This window comes from Papaver somniferum, unplaced genomic scaffold, assembly GCF_003573695.1.
Source record: "Papaver somniferum cultivar HN1 unplaced genomic scaffold, ASM357369v1 unplaced-scaffold_31, whole genome shotgun sequence".
Taxonomy (NCBI): domain Eukaryota; kingdom Viridiplantae; phylum Streptophyta; class Magnoliopsida; order Ranunculales; family Papaveraceae; genus Papaver; species Papaver somniferum.
In genome coordinates, this window is record NW_020642151.1 from 522,533 (window position 1) to 534,705 (window position 12,173).

Sequence of the window (12,173 nt, forward strand, 5' to 3'; positions counted from 1 at the left end):
TATGATTCTGATTAAGTGGTTGTGTTCTCAATTGATGGGTCATGCTTAGGTTAAGTCTTTTGATGGTCCATGCTTTCGATTTACAACTATTTTTTTTGAGAATCTACTTGTCTAGGAAAAAAATATTAGAATCACTTTAAACGTAAAGAGTTGCATAAATATTGACTAGATTAAATCACATAAAAATTGGAGATTGGTTGAATCCTGAGTCTCAGTGCTTTTTATAATCTTGAATACAATTTCTTTTTAAGTTTTCTATTTTAATTTGAGTCTAAAATCGAGTCTACACAATCCGAGTTGAACGAACTTTACTACCACTTAAAAACTACATCAGAAGGTATGGCTATGATTTGGAAGAATTACATACAATTACACATACAAAGCTATGAACATAACATCATTCATGCTTTAGCCAAAGATAATATCACAGGCAATAACTACATGATTACTTCCTTTTATGGCAGCCCTTATTCTCACAAATTAGATTCTTGGAAGAATCTAATGAAAATGGCAGATAACATTAACATACCATGGTTAATAATGGGGGACCTAAATTTTCTTTTATCTAGTGAGGAGAAAAAAGGTTTAAGACCTTTTGATAGGAATGAGGCTGCTTGCTTTAATGACATCATCTCTAGCATGAGAGTCCAGGATTTGGGTTTTACTGGATACCCTTTTACTTGGTGCAACCAAAGAATGATAATGGGAGAGTCGAAGAAATACTTGACAGAGCTCTTTTCAATGACAAATGGATTGCCATTTTCCCAATGTCTACTCTATTCCATCTTGTTGCAAGAGGCTCTGATCATTGCCCTATAATACTGAAAACTAACCATGACTGGAAAGATGGAGCTTATCCATTCAAATACTTTGGAGGATGGATGAAAAATCCATATTGCAAAAGGTTGATAATGGAAGCTTGGAACAGTAACCAATCTGGTTAAGCTAGCTACTCTTTAGCTAAAAATCTTTACAATGTAAAGAATATTCTGAAAAAATGGAACAAAAATGTCTTTTGGAATATAAAAAACAGGATAACTACTATCAAAAAGGAAATTGAGAAACTCTCACAAGATGAAAACAGATGCCCCATTGACATTAAGATACTTGGAGAAACTCTAAGTCAGTGGAATGACATAGAGGAAGACTTCTGGAAAACAAAAAACAGGAATAATACTATCAGTTTAGGGGATAGAAATACTTCTTTCTTTTATAACTCTGCTAGAACCAGATATAGGAGGAAAATAGTTGACGCCATTAAAGGAAAAGATGGTATGTGGTTAAATCATAGACCTTCTACATCAAAATGTTTCACTGATCATTTCAGAGAAATAGCCACAACATCTAACCCAACTCTAAATATAGATATGATAAATCTTATCCCAAAAAGGATAACTGAAGAAGAGAACAACAATCTAATGGAAACTCCCCTTCCTCAGGAAATAAATAATGCCTTATTTGATATGGAAGGAAATAAGGCTCCAGGCCCAAATGGTTTCCCACCAAACTTCTTCCAAGATAATTGGGAATTATAGGGCCTGACATGATAAAAATGGTTCAAAATTTCTTCAATACTGGCTTCATCTTGAAAGAGATGAATTCTACTTTCATCTCTCTTATACCAAAAACTCAATTTCCTAGTTCTCCTATTGATTTCAGGCCAATAGCTTTGTGCAATACCACTTACGAAGTGATATCTAAGATGATGGCTAAGAGAATGAAACCTCTCCTTCACAAAATAATTTCTCCATACCAATATGCATTCATACCTGGAAGACAAATAAATGATAACACCATGGTGACACATAAGATAATTCACAATATGAGGGTAAGAAGGGATAACCAAGGTTGGATGGGGCTAAAAATAAACATGTCAAAAGCTTTTGACAGAGTTGAATGGAATGTTCTTATAGCTGTTCTAACCAGAATGGTTTTTTTTACTAAATGGTGCAATTTGATAATGCAATGTGTTTCAACAATCAACTTAGCAATCATGCTGAATGGGGTTCCTTGTGAGTTCTTCAAACCCTCAAGGGGTTTAAGAAAAGGAGACCCCCTTTCACCATATCTCTTTATTTTATGCATGGAAGTGCTCTCTAGAACCTTAATGGATGCTGAGAACAAAGGAGAAATCCATGAGATAAAAATTACGAAAAAAGCCCCTGCTCTCAGTCACCTCCTATTTGCAGATGATTGTATCATCTTCTGCAAAGCAGATAGGAAGGAAGCTGAAAACATCCTTAACATCTTTGAAAAGTTTAGTTATGGCTCTGGTCAGATGATGAACCTAACAAAGTCTGGGATTTTCTTTAGTAAAAATACCTCTAAAGAAATGGTTAAGGAAATCACTGAGTTAATGAAGATAGATCATATTCCTTTAACTGACAAGTACTTGGATCACCATTATTCACCAACAAGTCTAAGGTAAAATCTTTCCACTCTATCATAGCTAAACTGAAAGGAAGATTAGCTGGTTGGAAAGGGAAAACCATAAACCGTGCTGGGAAAATGAGTACTTTCAAGATACCAAAGTACTAGCTAACTAACTACCAGATACCAAAAAAAAACTATAGGAGAAATGAATAAAATTCAGGGAGATTTCTTCTGGGGTGGAAGATGGTAAAAGCAAAGGGATCTACCCTACGGCTTGGGTTGCAGTGTGCAAAAACAAAGATGAAGGGGGATTAGACTTCATGAATCTTGAAAAGTTCAATGAAGCTATGATCTCAAACATTGGTTGGAGAATGATGACACAGCCAGACATCCTGGGAGCTCAAGTTATGAGTGCAAAATATCTCCCTGAGGAAGATATAATGCACATCTCAACAAAACCTAAAATCACTGATTCCTGGGTTTGGAAAGGAATCCTTTCTGGAATTGAAAATATCCACCAAATGGGAGTAGGAACAGGGAATAATATACATATTTTGTCTGACAATTGGGTGCCAAACCAAACAGCTCCCATAATCAAACCAGATAATTATCCTGATCATATCCAGAAAGTAAGTGACCTTATCATAAATCACAATCAATGGAATGAAGAGCTTATTTTTGAACTCTTTGACAACAACTTGGCAAACCAGATAAGGAACATAGAAATCCATCACAACCAAGATGATAGGGTCATCTGGCCTCTCACCAAAGATGGAAACTATTCTGTCAAAACTCTTTATAAGGAGTTAACAAAAAGCAAAGAAATTACACCAAGTAGAAATAAAAATTGGAGGGCTATCTGGAATTTGAACAGTAGCCCCTCAATAAGGCTTTTCACATGGAAAGCAGCACAGAACATTCTCTCAACTGGAGCAAAAGTGGGGAAACACCTAAGCTACATTAAAGACATTTTCAAAATCTGCAATTGCCAAAGGGAGACTCTAACTCATCTTTTCATGCACTGTCCTCTTACTATTCAAGTTTGGTTAGAATTAAAAATTTACCGCAATATAGTTTATAGGGGTCACACAGATTTCCATGTTTGGTTATCCTATATCCTAGATAATAACATAAACCATCACAATAACAATGATTGGACTGAGTTGTGTTTAACTGTTCTCTGACATATCTGGAAGGAAAGATGCAATGTTCACTTTAATAACTCTAAAGGCACTGCCCAGACCTTAGCCAATACAATTCAGAGTTACATGAATATGAGAAAGGCAGTTCAAAAAAAACATAGAAATAACTTTATGCATACTGATTATAACAGGTCTGCAGCTAAGAGCAAAACTATAGAATACAGAATTCAGTGGAAACCACCACCAATATTTACTCTGAAACTGAATGTTGCAATTCAATTCAACAGTATGAAAAATGCCTATGGAATTGGATTAATGTTATATGATTTCACAGGGGAATATACAGGGGCAAGAGGCATTGGGAACATCCAGAAAAGCACCATAGAAACAACAAAAATAGCTGCTCAGGAGGCATTCAAATGGACAGCAGATTTAGGGAGCAGGATTGAAATCGAGTCCAACTCTTGCGAGCTAATAAAGCTGACCAGGAAAATTCATGCTGAGCAGATACATCGAAGATTTCATCTGAAAGAAGAAAATGTTAACTATTTTGAGATTGCTACCTGGAGCACCGTAAACTCCAATCAAAACTATCTAGCTTTAAATTTAGCAAACTACATTTCAAGTTGCAATATTAGTAGACAATGGAGGGGACCTGAAATATGGAACCTGCACCAACAGATTACTAGAAATCTGGCTGAGAACAATGAGGAAGGGAACTCAAATGGTAGACATTACAGGAACCAGGATATCCTGTATGGAACCAGAATCACCGGTTGTTACCGTAGAAGCTCTGTTTTAGCTTCATTTTATTATAAAAAAAAAAAATACTGCTCGTGTTTGGCATGTGAAATGGAGATACCAGAGGACAGCTTGAAATTATAGAAGGTACCGACTGCCATATAAGGACAGTAAAAAAGAAGAAATCAAAATCAAAATAATTTGAAAAAAGCTGCTTTTTTCATGTGTTGATTTGGTTTTATTACGAAAGTGGCCCAACAATGGTGTTCCAGATCGTGTATTATGCATGGGTGTTTCGTACATTGGTTTATAGACTCCAACTACCTAACTCTAGCCTCTGTCTCCAAATTGCAAAATCGACTCAAATGAATTCATATCAATCTGTTGCTCAATGCAATTACTTACCACCACATTGTATGGAGTAAAATTTCGAAAAACTATGTATTTATTTTTGTTACCACCTACACAGCTACATTATGTTCATGCAATCTATCACTGCTACACTTGGAATAAAACGATCGGATATGCACCTCTGTATACTGGTTACATGAGCGCGTGATTGAGTGCGCAACCCACTATTAGATCAGCATTGATCCAATAAAGTGGTACATGGACAAGAACCAAAATAAAAGTCAATATTCTTCATTATATGATTTAAAAATATTGAAACTAAGTTGGGAACCAGGATTCTAAGACAGATCCTCTAAGAACATAGAGCGTAAACTCTTTGTGTCGTCGAACTAGTAGCTACCTGAAAATAATATACTCCCTCCGTTTTTAAATAATAAGTTTGTTTGTGTGTAAATTTGCAAACAAACCAGCATATTTTTTAGAAACAGAGTAATGATTATCAAATGAAATATTTAACAATTAATTTTCAGATATCTAGAAGAAGATTTGTTTCGGTGGGTAATCTTACTCTCTGAGGACTTGCAAATGTAAATAGTATAATTTTTCATATGACACTCGTGTTTTTCATACTTCTTTCGAGAAGAATCGAGTTAATGAGCTTTAGACAATTGACAGTACATATTCCTTTTCGTTGCAAAGGAAAAGTTTACAGCTTTTATTCATAGAAAGTTAAAAAGAGATCCAAATTCAGGTAAAGCAATCACATCTTAGTGTAATCATGAACCCGATTCCAAAACATAACTGGAAGCAAGAAAAGGTGAAAAAAGAAAACAAAAGTTTTGTTTTTTTTTATGCCAAAGATGTGAATTTTATTAACCAAAAGAGATTACAGTGTCTGCAATCAAAAGACTTTCAATAATATCAGGGGGTTTATCTAACCATACCCTGTTGACTCTATACTTTCTACTGAACTTTGCTAACTTGTCAGCAGGTTTATTACAAGACCTAGGAACGAAATGACACATCCAATGAGGAATACTTTTCAAACTGTCAATTGCATCAATTAGAATGTCTTCATTTTCCCAAGCTATCACTGGTGCTTTCTTCACTATGTAGCTTTCAATTCCTTGTAAGTCTGTTTCCAAAACTACATGAGCGTCTTGCAAAGCTTTGCTCCATTTGACAGCCTCTGAAAACGCCAGACATTCCATTTGCTCGGAGTCTTTTACTCCTGCATAGCACTTTGCTGAGCATCCCCACCAGTTCCCTGCAAAATCACGCAACACCAAAGCAATTCCTGTTAGTTTAGTGTTTTTGTCATAAGAAGCATCGCAGTTTATTACATAAAAAGGTGACACAGGAGGTTTCCAATGCAAGGTATTTGTTTTAGGAAGTCTAGCTACAACTCTGTCCTGTTGCTTCTTGTAAAGACCATCCAAATAAGAAGCAAAGCTCATGGCTTTTCTGGCAACTTCAACAGGATTTGCCTTCTTTTTTTGAAACTGGACTTCGCATCTTTCATTCCAAATTGACCATGATACAGTCATTGCCAATTTTAACCAGCTTTCACTTCTGCTTTTTTGTCGAACTGCGTTCATCCACGATTCAAAAACAGTCGCAATGTTGCTATGAACTCCAGCTAAAATACCTGATCCTCCTGGTATGATCATCCAAACCGCCCTAGAAAAAGGGCAGGTAAACAAAACATGCATAGTTTCTTCCATATGCTGATTGCAGAAAGTTATTGCACTATATATATGTGGATGTGGAACAAAAATGTGTTCATGCCTAGCTACGTTATGTATATATCAGCCAGCTTTGCAGATTTCGCTGCCTGAATTTGCAGATTCAGCATCTTTACACTTGTTAAACAAGAGATGGCTAAGATGATGATGCAAAGTCTACTTTGTGCTTTAGGGTACTTCATCATCATTTTTTTGTCTGTGCACATTCGTAAGGGAAATAATAAAAATCCGTTTAAATATGTCGATAACGTGAAAACATGCTAGAAAACTATTTTTAATTTGACTAATTTCGTTATTATGGACGAGTTTCTTCGTACTTCATTCTACTAAGGAATCTACAACATAAACCAGAGACACCATATAAAATTAATTACGGAGTTTCTCTGATAAGTGCAGAGTAAGATAGGCGTTGGAGCATTGCCTCTAACTGCCAACAGGTTCACAAAGCCTATTTAGTATTTACATTTACTTTCACATGTACATCATACCCCAGCATGAAAGCAACACAAAAGCTAAATCTATATACGTAGTATTTATACTACTCGTGTTTCTTATGCCAAAGGGAGACAAGAGAAGACAGACTGAAATAATAGAAGGTACGGACTGTCATATAAAGACAGCAAAAAGAAGAATCAAAATCAAAATAATTTGAAAAAAGCTGTTTTTTTCATGTGTGGATTTTGGTTTTATCATGAAAAATAGCCAACAATAGTTTTCGTGATCTTGTATTATGCATGGGCATTTGGCACCTTCGTTTATAGACTCAACTACCTAGCTCTAGCTAGCCTCTGTCTCCAAATTGAAAAATCAACTGACATGAATTCATATCAATCTGCTGCTCAAGCTCAAACGCAATTACTTACCACCACATTGCATGAAGTAAAATTTCAAAAACTAGATGGGCATATAATTGCCACTTACTAACTTAATTACTTAACCAGAGCAAAAGTAGTTTCAAAAACCACTTATATTTCCGCAGGATGAACTATAACTAAAATGGTACTAGGCGTCAGTGTTCGGATTCGTTTGAGGATTTTGTTCCCCCATAACGCTTCTTTCAATATCAGCTAGCTTCATAATACACAGCGGTTACTTATTTTTGAATATTTATTTATTTTTGAAGATGGAATATGTCTTAAGAGTGGCTTTGTGATTTTTTCTTTTTTACCTAGATGATAAATGTAGAAAAATGGAATCAACATATCCAATTCATTTCGGGAAATTGATATTAATCATTTTTGGTCTTATACGAAAAAAGACATTAATCATGGATCCGAATAATCATATTGCCTCACTCAATTTGGCCCCATAATCATAAATAAAATATGAACCTTACTAAGAGCTGAGACGTACAGCTGTATTCAAGAGTTATATCTGTAAATGAGCTTTTGCATATACAGTTCATAGGCCAGTAAGGCACACACCGCACACACGTCCCTACACCTTCACAATGTATTGTGCCCAGAAACTGACCAGAATCGACAAGTCAAGAGTGCTATATAACCAAAAATAAAATAAAAAATGAGAGACATGGTTGTCGTGATGAACGGGGGAGTTGTTTTTCCCCCTAATCGGGTTAAGCCTTTTCCAACTAAGGAGGGTGTCAAGGCATACCTCAGCCATCTTCTGGTTTCGTCCCTCATAATGCCTGGCTACTGTGGGGGGTGGGGGGGAAGGAGGCGAACTCGCAACGTCTTAACACAAGGGGATGCAAGGCTACTTGCATCATTTATGTTTACGAAGTTGTATCTGTTATGTTCGTAAAAATTTAACTTGTGCTTCATGCCCCACACGGCCACACCCTTTGATCATGTTGAGGAAAATAACATCGTAGAAAATGACGTATTTGGCTTTTATTCTTGAAAAATGATGGAAAATTATGGGGATTCAACCAGAAACCGTGCTTCATAATGCTCAGGTTTCAACTACATTTAGGGAAATTATTAGTTTATTACTAAAGGGTTTCCCTTCATTATCCAATCAGAGACATTGTAATGTGATATAGCTGCAGCAAAGACCCTTCAATATTTATTCAGAGTTTTCAATCAGCTCCAACTAAACTAATAAGTTATGGCATTATATTTGTTTTTTAAACGTTTCTCTAAAGAAGGCATCCATCATTTGGTTGCAATTACATTCTTGTCTCTCTCAATTATATTGTTTTAAAAATAGATATATTAATTGATCAAATCTTTTAGTCCATAATACACGAAGATATGTAAGAATCAAGAAAGCATATCCAGCTACAATTGTTGTGATAAAGGGAAGCCTACTGAAAAGAAGTTGGTTATGTTTTAAAGGCTGAATATATAATTTAGATCTATTCTGAGCTTGGCCTTCCAACAACTAAGGGTGCTAAAGCACACCCAGCGCGTCCTAGCTCCGTCGTGAATTGCACGCGACTGTTAATTAGGGTTAGGGAGTCGAACTCAAAACCTTCTTAATATGAGGTGATGCAAAGGCCACTTGCAACATTTCAGTCTAGGACGTTATTTGTTGTTGATGGTAAAAGTTTAACCTATGCCGTATGGACTTATCTGCATTGTTGCTGTTGAGTAAAGAAAAATGCCCTCTATATTGACCAGAAGGACTAAACTATGCCCTCCACATAATTCTTCTAGTCATAGTCCGCTGCAGTACAGATTCCCAGAATTCAATTTTACTTTGGTACACATATTATCTTAGACAAGTCATGTATGCATTTTTTTAATCGGTACAAGTTATGTATGCACTATTTGCAATTGGCGATGTAAAGTCAAAGTATGTGGAGTGGTCCGAGTGGATGAATAATGGACTAATGATTCTTATGCAAAATTCAGATAATTACACACTACTAATTAAACTAAACCCACACAAACCATGAGCAATATTGGCTCCATATGTAGTATATATGTATCCTTGTCACAAGTCTATGATAGAAGTTACGTGCGGTTTCGAACTTTTCTGGTCATGACTGCCAGAAAAATATGTATTTAACCCCTTGCTTAACTGTAGTTTTCTCTTCATCTGTCGTTTGTGTAGTTAAAATTCGTATTTGCTCGATCAATATCCCGCCGCACATGTGTGACTTACTGTTAATTAAGTGCATCTACAGTAGTGTTTACAAACTATATATAAAGAGCTTCAGTCTTTCTATGTTCTTCACATCCATCTTCATCTTTCTCTAGCAAATGTTGCATTAAATCTCTCTATATCTCTCTATCTCTTTCTCTCTAAACCCATTTCCGATCCCTTCTCAAAATGGCTTCTTACTCATCCGAACATATGATATACCACCCTGAAAAATTAAGACTAATTGATATCATCAGTGTCTTAATCTTTAGAAGAATATTATCAAGTTCTAAGTTTATTGAATCTCATCATTTCAATGAAGATAAGCTTGGAAATAATGTTGCTTTGCCTAACTTGATAACAATTCTAACTTTGATTATTCAAAAGATCTTGGGTTTGCTCTATCTTCCTTTCAAGTTACTTGGACATGTTGTTGAGTTCATATTGAACTTGTTTTCCCTTAACGGTGGCATCTTTAAATTGCTTCTTCGGATTGTCACAGGTGTTTAATTAACTAGATACTTAAATTGATCTTACTAGTATAAATTGCTTAGTTATTAACATATAATACTTGTTTGGACTCGTACTAATTTTTATGCGTTTTGCTTAATTTGTTTTTTTTTTATTTTTTATGGGTGCACAAATTTGGCCTCATACTGGTTTTTATGTATTTTGCTCAATTTATTTTTAATTTTACCTGCATGCATGCATATGATGTAGGTTTAACAATTTGAGCTAGCTGATTTAAAAGGCTTCAAGTTGTTTGAGTTTTCTTTCCTCTTTTAAGTTATTTTTCTTTTCACATGCCCTAAACTCTGAATTCTCGATCTACACCTCAAAGGTTTTCTTAAGGTTTTGATCGGCTTGTTTTCACCAAGTTGCTCTTACTTCACAAAGTTGTAAATTCAAAATTAAGTAAGAGGTTAACAATTTTGCATTTCTTTTTGATAGAATAATGTTGCATTTTTAGACCCTAATTATCTTGTGGTGCATATATTGCAGATGCACTTTGTGGGGTTTTATGACTTTTGGAATGGCAAGGGTTTTTTTTTTTTTTTTTTGCCTACATTTAACTATTTAAGGGGGTGGAAAAAGACTAGACTTTGAAGTTCATCACTTACTATGCTCGACCAAATGAAAGATATCTATCACCAAAAAAATTCATTCAACCACTTACCCTGAAGTCTCTAATTAATTATAGAATCTCATCATGTGATTCATGCATGGAAATGAAAAAGAATTGTTTTATCGTGTGCAGAGTATCAAAAAACAAGCTCAACTCAAGCTTTTATTTACTGTGATGCACCAACAAACGCGAATCTGATTGTCGTGGCTTTTCGTGGTACCGAGCCATTTAACATGAAAGATTGGTCAACAGATGTGGATCTATCATGGTTTTCCATGGGGAAAATGGGAAGAGTTCATCTAGGTTTCATGAAAGCTTTAGGTCTTCAAAATGACAAAGACTATATCAAGGGTTGGCCTAAAACTTACACAGGTGATAAGGTGTTGGCTTACTACACCATTAGAGACCAGCTCAATAAATTGCTTGAGCAAAACAAGGGTGCAAGAATAATAATAACTGGCCATAGTTTAGGTGCAGCCCTTGCAACACTATTCCCTTCCGTCTTAGTTTTGCACCAAGAAGACGCAATCTGGAAGAGCATCTTTGGTGTTTACACATTCGGACAACCTAGGGTTGGTGATAAGGATTTTGGCATTATAATGAAAGAAAATTTGAATGAGCCTCTCAAGAGGTACCATAGGGTTGTTTATAGATTTGATGTTGTCCCTCGGGTTCCATTTGACGATCGCATTTCTCAGTTTGCTCACTTTGGTGGTTGCCTCTACTTCAGTAGCTGGTACAAAGGAGAGGTAATTCTGATTCAACCTAATTTGTAACGATACATCATTGTTGTTCTAACGAACGAGTACTTTATTAACATTTTGTGTTCATGAATTACAGGTATTGGAGAAAGAACCAAACCAGAACTACTTCAATCCGTTGTACATCATACCGAAGTATTTCAATGCGTGGTTAGATCTATCCATAGGTATCTTTGCAGGAATAAAACCAGGGAAAGATTTCAAAGAGAGTTTAATTTCAATTCTTTTCAGAATGGTTGGACTTCTTATTCCAGGACTTGCTTCTCACAGCCCCAGAGATACTGTTAATGTTGGATTAACTTCAACATAGAAGTCACTAACAAGCTGGTTAGGACAAGATTAGGAAATTGATGTAATCCTAAGGGAATTAGAAGTCATCTAGTTCTAAGAAAAGGAAAGACATGTAATAAGGTAATAAGACTAGGAAAAGGAATTCATAGTTCTATATATATATGATCACCAAAGTTGTGGTTGATCATATGAGCAAGATTAGAGCTTGTGTTTAGTTTTGAGAGATTTTCTAAACATCAATAAAGAGAGTTGTCTTTATATAAGCTAAGTTTCATCTTGCAGTTGCCATTAATTGGTATCAAAGCGTGTTTTTGAGCCATGGAAAACGAAACCACCATTGTTGGTGCAAAACAGTTCACGCCACCATCAATACAAGTTCCAATCCTCAACGCCACAAACTACACAGTATGGGCCATGAGAATGAAGGTACTGATGAAAATCTACAAAGTTTGGGAAAAAATTGATCCTGGTACATTGGACCCATACAAAAACAATGTTGCCATTGGATTACTCTTTCAAGCAATACCAGAATGTCTTCTTCTACAAGTTGGTGAACAGAAAACTTCAAAGAAAATTTGGAATGCAATAAAGG

General features: G+C 35.6%; 3 protein-coding genes across 3 annotated transcripts; 2 read left to right on the plus strand and 1 right to left on the minus strand.

Annotated features, from left to right (window-relative positions):
- The first annotated feature begins 1,552 nt into the window (after positions 1–1,552).
- LOC113341751 lies at positions 1,553–4,400 on the plus strand. The gene is made up of 3 exons (XM_026586509.1): positions 1,553–2,424; positions 2,594–3,418; positions 3,707–4,400. Exons 1-3 carry the CDS (start codon positions 1,553–1,555, stop codon positions 4,398–4,400), a joined length of 2,391 nt encoding a protein of 796 aa, XP_026442294.1.
- A 1,079-nt stretch (positions 4,401–5,479) lies between these two features.
- On the minus strand, positions 5,480–6,331 carry LOC113341753. Its single transcript, XM_026586510.1, has one exon. The coding sequence runs from the start codon at positions 6,329–6,331 to the stop codon at positions 5,480–5,482; it is 852 nt and encodes a 283-aa protein (XP_026442295.1).
- Positions 6,332–9,514: 3,183 nt separating this feature from the next.
- On the plus strand, positions 9,515–11,869 carry LOC113341799. Its single transcript, XM_026586546.1, has 3 exons — positions 9,515–9,905; positions 10,662–11,278; positions 11,370–11,869. The coding sequence occupies exons 1-3, from the start codon at positions 9,593–9,595 to the stop codon at positions 11,598–11,600; spliced, it is 1,161 nt and encodes a 386-aa protein (XP_026442331.1). The 5' UTR covers positions 9,515–9,592; the 3' UTR covers positions 11,601–11,869.
- Positions 11,870–12,173: the final 304 nt, after the last annotated feature.